The 18,206-nt window shown below is 40.8% G+C and overlaps 1 protein-coding gene across 1 annotated transcript in view; it reads left to right on the plus strand.

Annotated features, from left to right (window-relative positions):
• Positions 1-12,473: 12,473 nt before the first annotated feature.
• The window catches only part of CNNM1 (cyclin and CBS domain divalent metal cation transport mediator 1), a 58,623-nt gene continuing 52,890 nt past the window's right edge, over positions 12,474-18,206 (plus strand). Inside the window, exon 1 of the mRNA XM_049645560.1 lies at positions 12,474-14,108. Within this exon, the coding sequence (XP_049501517.1) occupies positions 12,545-14,108 (1,564 nt within the window). The 5' untranslated portion in view covers positions 12,474-12,544. The remainder of the gene's footprint in view (positions 14,109-18,206) is intronic.

Genomic DNA, 18,206 nt, shown 5'->3' on the forward strand with positions numbered 1-18,206 from the left:
ACTGAGAAGTAGAATGATGAAACAAAGAGAAAGCTGTCCACAGAGGACTTTGATAAGCCATGTTAAAGGCTCTGTATTTTATCCTAAAACCAATAGAGAACCATTGGAGGCAGGGGTTGATGTAATCACATTTCTGTTTTATACATACATACATACATCTCTTCCCAAACAAAAGCTGAAAGAATTTATCACTACTAGACTTTCCTTACAAGAACTGGAGGGAGAACTCCATAAAAAGAAAGGAGTTCTTCAAGCTGAAGCAAAAATATACTAATTAGTAACCAGAAAACATATGAAAGCTTGAAATTCATGGTAAAGGTAAATATATAGTCAAATTTACAATACTCTAATGCTGGAATGATGGTGTAAAAATTGCTTTGTATTCTAGTGTAAAGACGAAAAGACTAAAGTGTTAAAAATAACTATAGCTGAATATTCTTGTAGTGGATATCCAACATAAAAAGTTGTATTGTGACATTTACAATATACAATATGTGTGTGGGAGGACAAGTAAATATGTAGAGCTTTTTTATGCAATTTATCTTAAGATGATGGATTAAAATAGACCATTATAAGATGTATTATGAAAGTCTCATAGTAAGCACAAAGCAAAACCTACAGTAACTACACTAGATATAAAGAGAAAAGAATCAAAGCATACTACTACAAAAAAAAAAAAATTACCAATCACAAAGGAAAACAGCAAAGGAGGAAGAAAGGAACAGGTGGACTACAAAACAAACAGGAAGCAACTGACAAAATGGCAATAATAAATCTTTATCTAGCAGTAATTTTTCCAAATGTAAATGGATTAAATTCTCCAATCAAAAGACACAGAAAGAGGCTGAATGGATTAAACAAACAGACCAAACTATATGCTGCCTACAAAAGACTCACTTTAACTTTAAGGACAAACATAGGCTGAAGGTGAAGTAGTGGAAAAAGATATGCCATGGAATTTAAGAAAGAAAACAGAAGAACATATGGGAAAGGGGGGAATAGAAGAGAGAGACACAAACTACAAGAGACTCTTAATGATAGAGAACAAACTGAGGGTTGATGGAGGGAGGTTGATGGGAGATGGGCTAGATGGGTCATGGGTATTTAGAAGGGCACTTGTTGTGATGAGCTCTGGGGTTGTATGTCACTGATGAATCACTGAATTCTACTTCTGATACGAATATTGCACTGTATATTAACTAATGAAAATATTTTTTAAAAATCAAAAAAAGAAAAAGAAAAAGATATGCCATGCAAACAGAAACTAAAAGAGAAAAGGGGCGGCTATACAAAAGCTGGAGAGGGGATGGAGGGATTGAAGTAAGGTGATAAAAAGGTATAAATTTCCAGTTACAAGATAAATACTAGGGATGTAATGTACAGCATGATGACTACAGTCAATACTGTTATATGACATATATAAAAGTTGTTAAGAGAGCACATCCTAAGAGATCTCATCACAAGGAAAAAAATTCTTTTTTTTCTTTTCCTCCCTACTTTTTTAAATTTCTTTTTATTGTGTCTATATGAGATGATGGATGTGAACTAAGCTTACTGCAGTCATCATTTCACAATATATGTAAATCAAACCATTATTCTGTTATACCCTACACTTACAGTGATGTATGTCAATTATATCTGAGATAGAATTTATTTATTTAATAATATTTCAAATATATTTTTCATGGAAATATAAAAACAATCAACAAATTCATATGGAACCACAAAATACCCATATAACCAAACTATCTTGAAAAAAAACAAAGCTGAAGTCATCACACTCCCTGATTTCAAAGAATATTACAAAGATACAGTAATTAAAACAGTAAGGTACTAGCATAAACAAAGGCACATGCACAAATGGAACAGGATGGAGAGTCCAGAAATAAACCTAACATCGACAGTCAACTATTCTTTGACAAGAACACACAATGGGGAAAGGATAGTGTCTTCAACAAATGGTGTTGGGAAAACTGCACAGCCACATGCAAAAGAATGAAACTTACCCCCTATCTTACACCACTTAGCAAAACACAAGCAAACAAAAAACAAAACAAAAAAACCTCAAAGTGGATTAAAGGCTTAAATGTAAGACCCGAAACCTTAAATTTCCTAGAAGAAAATGTATTGGGATAGCTTCTTGATACTGGTATTAGCAATGATTTTTTGGGATGTGATACCAAAAGCATATGCAACAAAAGGTAAAATAAACAAGTGAAACAATGTCAAACTGAAAAGTTTCTGTACAGCAAAGGAAATTATAAAATTAAAAGGCAACCTACATAATGAGAGAAAATATTTATAAACTATATATCTGATAAAGGGTTAATATTCAAAATATATAAGGAACTCATACAACTCAATAGCAGAAAAACTATCCAATTTTTAAATGGGCAAAGAATCTGAATGAACATTTTTCCAAAGAAGATGTACAAATGGACAATAGATACATGAGAAGTTGCTCAGCATCACTAATCATTAGGAAAATGAAAATCAAAACCACAAGACATCACCTCATACCTGTTAGGATGGCAATTATCAAAAAGAGAAGAGATAACAAGTGTCAGTGAAGTTGTAGAGAAAGGGAACCCTTATGCACTGTTGGTAGAATAGTCATTATGGAAAGTGGTATGGTGGCGCCTGGGTGGATCAGTCAGTTAAGCCTCCAACTTCAGCTCATGACAGGATCTCATGGTTCCTGAGTTTAAGCCCTGTGTTGAGCTCTGTGCTGACAGCTCAGAGTCTGGAGCCTGCTTCAGATTCTGTGTCTCCCTCTCTCTCTGCCCTTCTACTGCTCATGTTCTCTCTCTCTCAAAAATAAACAAACATTAAATAAATAAATAAATAAATAAATAATTTTTTAAAAAGTAAATGGTATGAAGACTCCTCAAAATAAAAAAAAAAAAGAGCAAGAGAGAGAATGACTGTATGATCCAGCAATCCTACTTTCAGATATTTATCTGAAGAGAACAAAAAAATTTATTTGAAAAGATATATGCACCCCTATGCTCATTGCAGCATTATTCATAATAGCCAATTTATGGAAACAACCTGAGTGTCCAGGTAAACGGATAAAGAAAATGTGATATACACACACACAATGGATTCCACCTTTTTTATTATTCCACCTTTAAAAAACAAGGAAGGAAACCCTTCCATTTGCAACAGCATGGATGAACCTGGAATACATTATGCTAAGTGAAATAAGCCAGATGGAGAAAGACAAATACTGTATGATCTCACTTATATGTGAAATTAAAAAAAAAAAAAAGTCAATCTCATAGAAACAGAATAGAATTGTGGCTTCCAGGGATTGGGAAAAGGGAGGAATGGGGAGACGTAGATCAAACTTTCAGTTATAAAATGAATGAGTTCTGAGTATCTAACGTACAACATGGTCTCTATAGTTAATAATACAGTATGTTATACTTGAAATTTGCTGAGAATAAATTTTCAGTGTTCTCATTGCACACACACAAAAAGAGTTAACTGTGTGAGATGACAGATATGCTAATTAACTTGTTCCTGGTCATCATTCCACAATGTATATGTATATCAAACCATCACATTTTACATTTAAATATATACAATTTTATCTGTCAGTCTTATCTTAACAGTAAGAAAACGAGATTTTAAAAAGACTTAAATAGGTCCCTCACCACAGAAAATACACAGTTGACAAACAAGCATATGAAAAGATGCTCCACATCATATATGTTTAGGGAAATGCAGATTAAAGCTACAAAGAGACACTACCACATACCTATCAGAATGACCAAAATCCAAAACACTGACAGCACCAAATGCTAGAAAGGATGTGTAGCAACAGGAAATCTCATCCATTGCTGGGTGGGGAGGTAAAGTGGTACTGCCACCTCAGAAGACAGTTTTGGTAGTTTCTTATAAAGCTTACCCCTTATCATATGACCCAACAATTGCTCTTCTTAGTGTTTACTAGGTTGTCCTAATAGGGGGGAAAGATGATAAACGAGTAAGTAAAGAAATATAATTACAGATTGAGATAGTGCTATAAACTGGATGGTGGTGTGGGGACGGAGACTTTAGATAACATGTTTATGAAAGGAAGAAAGATGTGAAGGAATCAATAGTGCAAGAAGCTGGAGGAATGAACAGCAAATGCAAAGAACATGATCTTGGAAAGTTCTAGAAACAGCAAGGACGCCAGTGTGGCTGAAGATTGGTAAGCTCAGGGGAGAGTAGTAGAAGCCAAGATTTAGGCAAACGTCATATTCAGCAGAACAATATGGGCCCTGTTAAAAAGTTAGGTTGATTCTAAATGCCATGGGAATCCACTGGAGGGTTTTCATCAAGAGAATAATAATCAGATCTATGTTTTGAGAGGACCCTTTCTAGACCTCTGTGAAATGCATAACCCAAGAGCAACCTGCCCAGCCAACAAAATTTTAGCACAACCCAGGAACTTAAATGTCACCGAAAGTCATCTCCAAATTTCCTCCCTGCTCCAATGATCAACGGTTCTATGCTGAAATTACAGTGAAAAGAACTTCTGATTTCTCAGCAACACAATTTAAGTATAGAGTTTCATTATTCCTCTTTCCCTCTGTGACGTTGTGTCATATCAAATAAATGCTTTTAATTGTTCCTGTCTCTTGCCTCCAAATTCCCAAATGCTAACCAACAATTTTCCACTAATGAAGTGTCCAAAACTAAAAACAGCATCCCAGGTGCTATCTCACCAGGGCCAAACAGAAAGAAGCATTATCTCCCTGCTTTGTAACAAGAGGCCAGTGTCATATTTTTCTCGCAATATTATACAACAGACATATATCTAATTTGCCATTTAGCATCACCCTTGGGCCTATTACAGCCATTACTACTTTCCAGGTGTTGCCCTCCCCATGAAAAATTTTCTTTCCAATTACTTCTCCCCAGATGCCTCTACCTGAAATTTTTCCAAGTTGAGTGTCATTCTCTTTGCCATATTGCTAATGTTTTACATAATTTCTTTGGCTTTCCTGGTGTTTGCAGCATATCCTCTTTTAGGGTCATCTGCAAATTTCATTAACATGTTTGTGGACAGGATGTAGCTAGAAGGAATTGTTGAGGGATCCATCTTCTGTTCCTTTATTAGTCAGGAACTACTTCTAGAAATGGAGAAGGACCCCCTTCATCAAAAGTAGAAATCACTTCTGTTCTTGTCTTATACACACACACAGGTCACCTGCGTACACACAGACATACACACACGCACATACACACACTTAAAATTGTTCTCAAGTCTCTAAACTTCTTATAAAAATAACTTTTTGCCAAGGTATAGAACAATACCTCTGTATTGGGGTCCCTAACATGAGGATCATGGACATGATGCTGCTGAGGTTCCCATGAACCCTCTATAACTGTAATCACAACATATTCACATTATTGTGTCTTTGAGTACATGTGCAGTTTTCTAGGGAAAAGGCCCATAGCTTTCATTAAAAATTCACAGGAATGCGTAAATCCAAAAAAGATTAAGAACCACTTCTTTGTATCACTTTTTCTCCAGAAGTGAGCCAACAGATCAGCTGTGTTGGAATCACATGAGATGCTTGTTAAAATGCAGATTCTTGATCCACAGAATCAAAATGGAAATAGGAGGGGTGCCTGGGTGGGTGGTTCAGTTGGTTGGGCATCTGACTTTGGCTCAGGTCATGATCTCCGAGTTTGTGGGTTCGGGCCCCGCATCAGGCTCTGTGCTGACAGCTTAGAGCTTGGAGCCTGCTTCGGATTCTGTATCTCCCTCTCTCTCTCTCTGTCCCTCCCCCACTCGTGCTCTGTCTCTCTCTGTCTCTCAAAAATAAATAAATGTAAAAAAAAATAAAAAATTCAAAATGGAAATAGGAATGTGCATTTTTATTAAATATAAATAATTTTGAATCAAAAATGGATGTTAATAGTACTAAATTTAAAAGATCAAAAGGAAAAAGTCTCTCTCCTGTCCATTTCCCAGCTAACCAGTTTCTCTTGAGAGAGGCAACCACTGTTACCAGTTTCCTATGTATTCTTCTAGAATCTGTTTAAACAAAAACAAACCTCCCAGGTGATTTTTACGATTATTATGCCAAATAAAATTAGAGAAACATTGCTCTATAAAAAATTATGTTTTCAGGGGCACCTGGGTGGTTCAGTCGGTTAAGCATCCCACTTGGGCTCAGGTCATGATCTTGCAGTCCGTGAGTTCGAGCTCCACGTCAGGTTCTGTGCTGACAGCTCAGGGCCTGGAGCCTGCTTCTGATTCTATGTCTCCCTCTCTCTCTCTGCCCCTTCCCCACTCATGCTCTGTCTATGTCTCTCTCTCAAAAATGAATAAATGTTAAAAAAAATTTTTAAATAAAAAATAAAAAAATGTTTTCCCGCATTAAAGACTGTCTCAATGAGATTGATTTTTTCCCTACCCATCTGAGAACATATTATCCTGAAAAACAATACTCAGGCTGATCACATCTGAGAAACATTCCATCTTCCCCATTTCTACTCAGTAAAGAAAACATCTTCAATCTTCTTTTCTGCTTACCTAGAGTTTCCCTCTGTTTCCAGATCTTTGTGACCCACTCTAGTACCCCACACTGAATTACCTGATTTCAGTGTTAAATAAATTGATTAGCTGATGATCATGTGGGGTTGACCTTCTGACTGCCCAGATACTGGAGATTAATCATTTCCAAAAAAAAAACCCTTGACCTTTTGGGGGGGGGGGGAGCCCTCCATTCCCTAGGCAAAAGCTTTTCTTATTAACAATAGAAATGCCTGTATCTCAGAAATGCTGTGCACACAAGTCTGGACATTAACAAATCCAGACTGCCTTACCCCTGCTATACTGGGAAGCTACATATTATGCTTCTGTCTGAGTAGGGTCCACAGCTTTAAGCAGAGTAAAGCTGGGTTAGTATTTTCAGATACAAACCAAGGTTGAATGTATGTCCTACAAAAGAGCGGATATACTTTAAATGCAAACCCAAAACTTTAGCCCCATTCCACCCAATTTCACACCCAAAAGCTAACAAATATATGAAGAGATGCTCAAAATTGTTAGGAAGCAAAGACATTCATATTTTTAAAATGAGGTAGCACTCCACACCCATCATCTTGGCCACATTTGAAGAGTGAATAATACTAAGTTTTAGCTAGGATGTAGGAAAACAGGAAACTACAGACACTATCGGTGGAGGATAATCTAGCTATACTGAGTGAAATTAAGTGTATATATACACTGTGACCCAACAGTGCCACAGCAGTGACATCCCAGAGGAATCTCCTATATGTCCAGTAGTGAATGGCCATGGTTTTCACTGTGGTTTTGTGCATGGTAGTGGGAAGTTGATAGTAATCTAAGTGTCCACCACCAAGGGAATGGCTATCCACTGTGGAAGACACCCAGCATTTAGGAACATTAAACCAGGCATACATTCAGCAACATGGACAGATTTTACAAATATAGTGTTGAGTGAAAATGTAGGAAACACAAGTTCCATAGCACATTTAATGAAAATGAAAAGCACATACACAGACAAATGTATATCAGCAGATGCTAGACCCTGGGGCAAGAGAAGGAGAGTGATTGCTAACAGGTACAGGATATCTTTTGGGGGTGATGAAAACATTCTGGAATTAGATAATGATGGTAGTTGCAGAACTTCATGAACATGCTAAAAAACACTGACTTGTTTGGTTTAAAAGGGTGAATTTTATGATATGTTAATCATATCTCAATAAAAAACACCAAAAAACCCCAATACTATATATTTCACAAGGATACATATGTTTAAGGACATATCAAAATATTGGAGTAGCTACCTAAAGGGGGAGGTATTGGGATTGGGGATTAGGATGAAGTCAAGAAGGACTCTTTACAGCCCATGAACTGAGGCAAGTGATTAACTCAATCCTCTGGGCCTATGGTAAAACCAACAAATCAACAACAACCACAATAACAATAGAGGTTGAGGAGAGGGTAGTAAAAAGGAAAAAACATGCTTATAAATACTTTTATTGAAGGAAATATGCTATAATGATAAATGAAAAGAAAAGGACAATTATAATTATAGGAACACTATAAGTGCAAGCTGTATAAAACAATGTACGTAAACAGGCAAAAATGTGACACGTAGAAATACTATGTGCAGAGTAAAATAGTGTAGTATAGGGCTTATGCCACTGGTTGTATAATCTTGGCTACTAAAATACTTAATCTGTCTGTAGCTTAATTTCCTCACATAAAGTGGAAATGATAATAATACCTACTTCCAAAGGTTCTTTTGAGAATTAAAGGAGTTTATTTATGCCTGATATATAAACCTTATGTAAGGGTTCCCTGGTATTACTGTTTTCCTGGTTTTTTAACCTGTAGACTCCAGACTCAGACTGTGTATCCGATTGGACCCCACTACCCATTAATGACATGACTTTCACAGTTACCCATTCAGAGCCTCAGTTTTTTTTTTTATCTATTCTGAGGATTAAAAAGGATAATGTACTTAGCATATATTAGGCTCTCAATAAATGTTAATATCATTAGGAATGGTATTAATACATTGTAATATTTTTAAAGTAGTACAAAAAGGGATAGAAGGTACAAAATATATTTTTCTTCTTCATGTATAAATTCTTCCATTTTCATTAAATTCTATTTTGGGGTTTAATCTTTACAAAACTTCCTCTTTAAATGAATTCCCAGATTATATACTTACATGGCACTTTGACCATCTCCTTCATAGGAGTAATTAATTAATTAATTAGGGAGGTAAGCAATTTCTGGTTCATGTCTGTCACCTTCAGTAGAATCTTAGCTCCATGATGGCAACCATGGTATCTGTCTATGCACAGTATCTAACACAGGGCTTGGTACTTTGTTGACTAACAAAAATCTACTGAATGAATGAACAAGTAATGAAATAACAAAAAGCATTTTAACATGAACATTCTGAAATAGCATAGTCATGAGATTAAAAGCAAGTATCATTTCCTCCATCTCTCTGGAAAGTGAGGAATTTCTTATAAACTATGAAGTGCCCATTTTATAAGCTAGGAAGATAGTCAACATTCAGATTCCATGGAGCTATTTTTGACAGATCTTCCTTACCAGAATCATACTGCCTAAACCTGTCTCCAGGTGTCCTTTTAGTTATAGTAGAGCTCTGGAAACCCAGTACTTTTCCAGACTCTCCTGTTCAGTAAAGGAAAAGTACTCAGTCTCTCTAGATTATCTTCACCCAGTGTGCATTAGCCCTTACTCACTGACTCATGAAAGGGTAGGGGCCTTAAAACTGTCTTTCATTTCACAGATGAGGAAATGGGCCCAGAAGAGTGGATTCACCTTCCTACACCTAACACTTGTGAGTAATAGAGCTGATGCCCCTGGAAATAGTTTCATTCTTACAGTTCTCTCTCTCCCAATATAATAGATACAGATATAGTAATAGTATCATTCATTAAAAATTATGTTTATGAAAGAATTTTTTATTATATTCAGGAAAATGCTCTTGTTATATTAAGTGACAGAAGCAGAGTAGAATTGTATGTATAATATGCGTTCAATTATAAAATATACAAACATACTAGGGCGTGTGTGTGTGTATGTGTGTGTATATTTCTGTTATCTATGTAGGAAATAAAAAAGGAAATGTGCCAAAATATTAACAATGCTTACCTTTGGATGGTGAGGTTATAGTTTATTTTTATTAATGCTCTTCTGAATTAAAATTTTATTTTCAATGAGCATGTCATGCTTTATAATCAGAAATTTAGGTTTTTAAATTCCTGATCTAATTTTTGAAAGGTTTTATTCTGGTACTGGTAAACACTGAGAGGTGAGGGAGCATCAATCTAGAGTCCAAAGAAGTTTTACCCAGTCATTTAACCTGATCTGTAAAATGGGTGGAATTATATCTACTTCACAGGACTATTGGTGTGTGTGAGTGTGTGTATGAAATAATATATATGAAATTCCTTTGTAGCACTAAAACTTGATAAAGCTGTTAAGTGGTATTATAATGATGGTAAAGTCCTATGGCTTAAATGAGGTGGGAGAACCCTTAGGATAGCAGGGACCTCTGTGCTGAGGAGCTTAGGTTGGGAGAAGAGAGAGATCTAAGTGTCAGGAGAAAAATGAGAGCAGTTCTTGCCAATACTTAAGAGAAACGATCACATGCTTGACCCCTCTTCTCCCTTTCCCTTATACTTCCCATACATGCTTCAATGTTCTCTCTTCAGATTAAATCTTCCTTCTGTCTCTTAAGCAGCCCATGCAAAAGGCAGCTTGTGGTATACAGGATCTAGTCATTTGAGTGACTTGATTTCAGCTCAATTCATGATCCCAGAGTCGTGAGATTGTGCCTCATGTCAGGGTCTGTGCTGAGCTTGGAGCCTGCTTAAGATTCTCTCTCCCTCTCTCTCTCTCTCTCTCTCTCTCTCCTTCTGCCCCTCCCCCCACATGTACTCTCTCTCAAATTAAAATTAATTAATTAATAGTAATACAGATCTATGATAAATTTGCCCAAGAAAAATGAAAACATATGTTCACACAAAACCCTGTACACAAACATTGATAGTTGCTTTATTCATAATTGCCAAAAACTATAAATAACTCAAATGTTCTTTAACTGGTAAATGGATAAACAAACTGTGGTGCATCCATGTAATAGCGTATTACCCAACCATAAAAAGAAATGAACTACTGATAAGCACAACAACATGGATGATTCTCAAATGTGCTATGCTAAATAAGGGAAGCCAGATCCAAAAGGCTTCAATTGTATTATTCCACTTATGTGACATTCTGGAAAAGGAAAACTACAGGGGGAGAACAAATCATTGGTTGCCAAAGGATGGGATTGAGGGAGGGGTTCCACAAAGAGAGGCTCAGAGTGAATACTGGAAGATGATGGCACTATTCTTTCTTAAATGTTTACTTATTTATTTTTGAGAGGCAGGGGACAGAGAGAGAGGGAGACAGAAAATTCCAGTACAGGGTTCCAACTCACCAACTGTGAGATCATGACCTGAGCCGAAATCAAGTGTCAGAGGCTTAACAGACTGAGCCACCCAGGGGCCCCAAGATGGCACTATTCTTGAGTATGATACATGAATATGTATTTGTCAAAACTCAGAACAGCACATCAAAAAGTGAATTTTACTATATAAATTTTAAAAATAAATTTATAAGAGTAAAAATAAAGTAACAGGCCCTACTAAATTCAAACAATGCAAAGAATTCAGTTTAAAAAAAAAAGTCTCCCTCCCAGAGCTTTATGGTGATAGAGAAAATTCTGCATTTTGATTTGCAGTGATGGCTATGGAAATCTACACACGTGATAAAATGAGATAGAACTATACATATACATTACACCAATGGCAATTTCCTGCTTTTGGTATTATACTATAGTTAAGGTGTAACCACTGGGGAAAACAGGATGAAGATTACTAGGATCTCTGTATTTTCTTTGCAACTTCCTGTGTATATATATTTGGAAGTATCTCTCAACCAAACTTCCACTCTAGTCCTGCTCCCCAGAAGTTAACACTTAGAAATTTCTTATGTATTTTCTGCATATAATATTTTATATGTGTATATATTCACATATAAATTTAACTTTTTTTGAGAGAGAGGATGAGTTGGGGAGAGGGAAAGAAAAGAGAGAGAGAGAGAGAGAGAGAGAGAGGGAGAGAGACTCTCAAGCAGGCTCCACGTTCAGCACTCAGCCCAAAACCTGGATCAATCCCACCACCCCGGGATCATGACCTGAGCCAAAATCAAGTGTGGGACGCTCCACCGACTGAGCAACCCAGGCGCCCCTAAATTTAACTTGTAATACAAACTAGCATGTTATACATATTGTTTTGCATCTCGCTATTTTTCAACGATTACTTTGGGGATACTTCCATATCACAAACACATGGATCCACGTCATTCTTTTTTCCTGCTGCATAGTATTCCATCACATAGTAGTGTCACAATTTATTTCAACAGCTTCTTATGGATGGACATTTGGATCTTAACAAGGAGTTGAATTGACGTAATCTGGAAATTTTTTAAACATAGAAGGTCAGCCGGAGTTGAGACCAAACGCACAATTTTTACAGATTCAAAACTTATCTCCCTAATATCTTTTGACCAGAAGGGGGAACGCAAGAGGCAGGAGAAGAAGCGAAACGCTGGGAAATATCCCTGGCCAATCGGGAAGCACTGGGGCAGACAGAGAATTACTGCCGGGTAGGAGTTCGCGGAGGGGCGCCCTACTGCTGGAGCAGGAGGCCGTGCTACAAGATGAGCTTTCCTTAGACTGTAGCTCAGATATACCGAAGTGCGTCGGGAGTTATGCATGGTGCAGTGATGCGTGGCCATCTCTCGCCTCCCGCGGGGACCCCGGGCGGGGGCAGAGTCTGAACCCCGACCACCTCCAGCCCACATACGCAGGGGGCGTACACGTGGTGACCTGCCCGCGCCCGGGTCCTCGGCTCCGACTCCTCCTCCCGATCTCGCTCCGTTCTCTGCAGTATCACGTGCAACCACCCCGGGTGCAGGATGGCGGCTGCGGCAACAGCGGTGGGTGTCAGGCTCCGGGACTGCTGCAGCCGAGGCGCTGTGCTCCTGCTCTTCTTCTCCCTGTCCCCTCAGCCCCCGGCTGCCGCCGCTTGGCTGCTGGGCCTGCGGCCCGAGGATACCGCTGGAGGCCGCGTGTCCCTGGAGGGGGGCACCCTGCGCGCGGCGGAAGGCACCAGCTTCCTCCTGCGCGTCTATTTCCAGCCCGGGCCCGCTGCGCCCGCGGCGCCGATGCCCGCACCTACCCTTTCCCCGGGAGAGAACGGCACCGGCGACTGGGCTCCGCGGCTCGTGTTTATCGAGGAGCCCTCGGGAGCGAGCGGCGTGGCGCCCAGCGCTGTCCCCACGCGCCCGCCGGGGCCGCAGCGCTGCCGCGAGCAGAGCGACTGGGCGTCGGATGTGGAGGTCCTAGGGCCCCTGCGACCCGGAGGCGTGGCGGGCTCGGCTTTAGTCCAGGTGCGGGTGCGGGAGCTGCGTAAGGGCGAGGCAGAGCGGGGCGGTGCAGGCGGTGGCGGGAAGCTCTTCTCGCTGTGCGCCTGGGATGGGCGCGCCTGGCACCACCACGGCGCCGCCGGCGGCTTCCTGCTGCGCGTCCGCCCTCGGCTGTACGGCCCCGGCGGGGACCTGCTGCCCCCCGCGTGGCTGCGAGCGCTCGGGGCGCTCCTGCTGCTCGCCCTGTCTGCCCTCTTCAGCGGCCTTCGCCTGAGCCTGCTCTCGCTGGACCCGGTGGAGTTACGGGTGCTGCGGAATAGCGGCTCCGCCGCAGAGCAGGAACAGGCGCGCCGCGTGCAGGCCGTGCGCGGCAGGGGGACCCATCTGCTCTGCACCCTGCTCCTGGGTCAAGCCGGAGCCAACGCTGCCCTGGCTGGCTGGCTGTACGCCTCGCTGCCGCCGGGCGTCGGGGGCACCGGGGAAGATTACAGCGAGGCAGGGATCCACTTCCCGTGGCTGCCGGCGCTCGTGTGCACCGGAGCCGTGTTTCTGGGCGCCGAGATCTGCCCCTACTCGGTGTGTTCGCGCCACGGGCTGGCCATCGCCTCGCACAGCGTGTGCCTGACTCGGCTCCTGATGGCGGCCGCCTTCCCCGTGTGCTACCCGTTGGGCCGTCTACTGGACTGGGCGCTGCGTCAGGAGATCAGCACCTTCTACACTCGGGAGAAGCTGCTGGAGACGCTACGGGCCGCGGACCCCTACAGCGACCTCGTGAAGGAGGAGCTCAACATCATCCAGGGCGCCTTGGAGCTACGCACCAAGGTGGTAGAAGAGGTGCTGACCCCCCTCGGGGACTGCTTCATGCTGCGCTCTGACGCGGTGCTAGACTTTGCCACGGTCTCGGAGATCCTGCGCAGCGGCTACACTCGCATCCCCGTGTATGAGGGCGATCAGCGGCACAACATTGTGGACATTCTGTTTGTCAAGGACTTGGCCTTCGTGGACCCCGACGACTGCACGCCGCTCCTCACCGTCACCCGCTTCTACAACCGGCCTCTTCACTGCGTCTTCAATGATACTCGGCTGGACACCGTGCTGGAGGAGTTTAAGAAGGGTGAGCAGTGGTCTATCTCCTCTCTCAACTGCTTCCCCCTTCAAAAGCAATACCCTTTCATAAACATGTGAAGTTTCAGGTAGAGTTGCAAAGCAATTCTCCTATGGTAGCAAAAACCCAAGGAAGGCCTGACCCACCTCATGGCAGCTGTTTTCATTTCACTTCTCCCTACCTTCCTTGCAGCTGACTGAGCCCCAGCCTCTAACCTTTTACTTGGCTCTTAAGATGCCCCATATTCCTCATTCATTCCCTCTCAGTATTTTTCAGGATCTAACAATTGGCAGGTATTATTGTGCAGATTGGACTCTGGGGATAGTCCTTGGAGGTCTTTGGGTAGCTCCCACCCAATACAGGAGGAACCTTCACAGCCTCCCATAGCTAGCAGCCTTCCTTTTAAACTCTTCCCAGGGCTGGAAACTCACAATCTCCAGGGCAAACTAACTCTGTTGTTGGACAGCTCCAGCTGCTGATAATGCCCTTCTTACATGGAACAGAAAGCTATGTCTTAGGAACCGCTCTCTGGGTCCTAGTTGTGCCCTTTGAATCACACAGACACCTTAGTTTTTTTTGTTTTTTTTGTTTTTTTTGTTTTTTGTCTTATTTAACTTTCCATTAGCTGTTCATTTGATATATGTCAGGTAACCAGGTTGGAGATTAAAGGTTGACTAAGATGGTGAGGTCCTTGTACTTCTGGGAATTGGGGTCCCATGTGATAGGGTAAATGTAGGTGTAAGGAAATATTCTGGTAAAGGGAACCACCAGAAAATTTGCATATGTAAATGAATGGGGTTTCCTTCAGAGCAGTCACCACCCTGCCAGTGTCATGTGTTTAACATGCATGTCTGGGGTTTGTCTTTAGAAACTGTCTGCTGGAGTTGAGTACGATTCACTCAAGAAAAATCAGCTTGGATTCTTTAGGGTTTTCTTGGAATTGCACAGTTTGACTGGTTCTCCTAGTTAACCAGAAAGACACTTGATTGTTTTTGAAAATCAAATCTACCTTCAAGAGTCACCATTGAGTTCAGAAGTCTATCTCACAGACCCTGAAAACAATTCCAGAAATGAGTTGAGAACAGTGACATGGTTAGAATAAGTGTAGAACCTTCTAGAATGACCATTTTGAAGGAGGCTTTCATCTATACATATGAATTAGCATGTTTATTAAAAACAAAACAAAAAAATCAATCCCCTGACTTTAGAATCAAGCTTCAACTGTAGCTTCCTTATGGCTAGCAGGAATCCCATTTGGCACATCTTGACACATCTTTCTGTTTATCAAAAATTCAATCTCATTACTTTATCATTTGCACTCTTTAGAACTTTCATTCAGAGAGAAATCTTGGATCTTCCTCCTGCCACAATTTTTTTAGAGAACTAAAATTGTCTTAAGTATCCAAGTGTAGCCTGAAAAGCAGGGGAAAGTTGAAAACTGACTTTCTATCCAAGCTGTAAACTTTGTGTTGGTATCATGAGAAGGGAAGGAAAATGTATATACATTATAGCTGTTTTAGCCCAATCTGGCCTACTCTTTCCCCCTCTTCTGTCTCCCCTAAGTCCCTGTATGACTTGTTCCCACTGTAACCTAAGGTTCATCCATTCACTCTTAGAATTAGTCTTACATTTTGTAAGACTCCTGCAGAAGGGAGTCTTGGATCTGGGCATAAAATCTGTAAAAATCTGTATATTAATTTGTAAGGACGGCCATAAAAAATACCATAAACTGAGTGGCCTAAATTATGGAAATTTATTTCCTTATAGTTTTGGAAGCTGGAAGTCCAAGATCAAGGTGTTGGCAGGTTTGGTTTCTCCCGAGGACTCTCTTTTTGGCTTGCAGAGGGCTGGCTTCTCTCGGTGTCCTTTCATGGTCTTCCTTCAGTGTGTGTGAGCTCATTCTTAGAATCTCTATGGTTCTAATAATTTCTTCTTATAAAGACACCAGTCAGATTGGATTAAGGCCTAGCCTATCAGCCTGATTATAACTTATCTATCCCTTACATGTGATAGTTAGGACAGAGTGCAGTTAAGATAGTGTCTCATTGTCATGTGCTATTGGAGGACATTTTTCAGGAAACTATAAACTCATTCATTCATTCACTATTTATTGAGCTTCTGCATTATAGGCAATAATGCGAGACAACAACACTGCCCTTAGAAAGTTAACAGTCTACAAAGGGGTAGTGTCAGAGTAAAGACAGTCTTCAGAAGCAGGAATTGTGTCTCACTAACCTTTGGATCCCTGGCACCTTGCACAGTGCCTTGCACAAGGTAGGCTGCTCAAAAAAGTCAATATTGATCTGAAATGAGTCCTGCTGAAGAATTTTGAAATCTGGTCTGAAAAAGGCTTGTCAGTGTTGTATCATTAGTTTGTAATTAGGCAGATCACTAAAGAGAAGCAGGGAATTATGGTGAACACGATTTGGAAATGTTGGGGCTCAGAGCCGACAGCCAGGAAAGAATTCTTGAGACATCTTTGGTGCAAAAAGGTGCTTTTATTAAAGCCCGGGGACAGGACTGTGGGCCCAAAGAGCTGCACTGGGGTCATAAAAATGGCCGATTATATACTTTTAAGTTGGGAGGGAGTTTGGGATAACAAGCCTCAAGGTATTTTTGGAAACAAGGTTTCCAGGACCCTGAGGGGGGCTAGCTGTTAATAGGAAAAGGTCATTTATTACTGTTTAGTAAATCCTCAGTCATGAGACCCTTCCAGTGTACAGCAGTGGGCCATTTGCGTAGAGGATGTTTGCTAACATATCTTGGTGGGTAGAGAGTAAGGAAGTTTCCAAAGGAATTTTTATGTGTTAAAGTAGACTTACAGCATCCTGGGGGGATCAGGATAATGTTAAGCTAAGATTGCCTTTTGCCCTTAGCAAAGTGTCATCATCGAGGCAGCTGAACTCCCAGAGGAAGGTCACTCTATCTGTTTCAAGGACTTGTCAATGGGTTGTAGGTAGTAAGGAAATTTAATTTTTTTCTTTTGCCTTTGTTTCCCACATCAAACACCATGCCAAGAAAGAGATTTCCACATCCCTTCAGAGCATTTCTCCTTCCTCAAAGTGCGGTCCAAAAACTAGCAACATGGGCCTTACCTGGGAACATGTTAGAAATGCAGAACTTTATACATCATTCTAAATCCACTGAATGAAAATCTGCATTTTAACAATCCCCCAGGCGACTCATGTACATTAAAGTCTGAGAAGCACTGCCTTCAGAGAACCCTTATTAACAGTGATTGGTAGACTTACTTAGAATAAATACCAGAAATAAGCATCAAGCTGAGTGTTCTCTGGCTTCATGCCATGTAACACAGTGGTCATTTTCCAAAAACATTATGTTTGCACCATAGGTTAGTAAAGGAAAAGAGTTGAACGACTTCTCCTTACCTTTAAAAACAACTTTTAAAGTAAGTCATAAAAGCCCTTCTGTTTCCCTCACTTCTTTGCATCTCAAGTAACTTAACTACCTAAACAAACCCATTAGGAGGTAGGGGAGGAAAATGACAAATAGGAACAACAATTACCATTAATTGAGCGACTTGCTCTGCATGGCACCCTGCCAAGCCCTTTACACACTCAGAACAACCCTCCTGGGTAGATATTATCAACTCCATTTTACAGGTGAAGAAACTAAAGCTCAGACCCCTTACATGACTTACTCAACTTTCCACAGTTGATAACTGAATTGTGATTTGAACTAGATCTGTGGACACCAGAATCTGTTCTTTTCCCCACTACACCAGTCTTAATCCATCCCCCATCCCAGAACTCCTGCCACCCGCAGGATTCAAAGCTGGCCTTTCACCTCTGACTTGCTGCCCATGTCTGATTTACCTCTAGTTTTCAAAGGTTAGAAATGGAGCTTTTATAATTACAATACTTGCTAACATATATATTGCATTTTACAAAACATTTCTACCCATCTTAACTGATCCTTAAAATAACTCTGCAGTTACAGGTGAGGCCCATAAGACCCAGAAAGGTTACTTGGCCTACCTAGGACCTTCACTGAGCTAGTATTCCAAGGCCCAGATTCAAATCCAGGTCATGTGACTCAAAGCTCTTGTCCATATGGGATTTCACCTCTATACTTCTTATGAGCTCC

Source organism: Panthera uncia, chromosome D2 (assembly GCF_023721935.1).
Source record: "Panthera uncia isolate 11264 chromosome D2, Puncia_PCG_1.0, whole genome shotgun sequence".
NCBI lineage: Eukaryota > Metazoa > Chordata > Mammalia > Carnivora > Felidae > Panthera > Panthera uncia.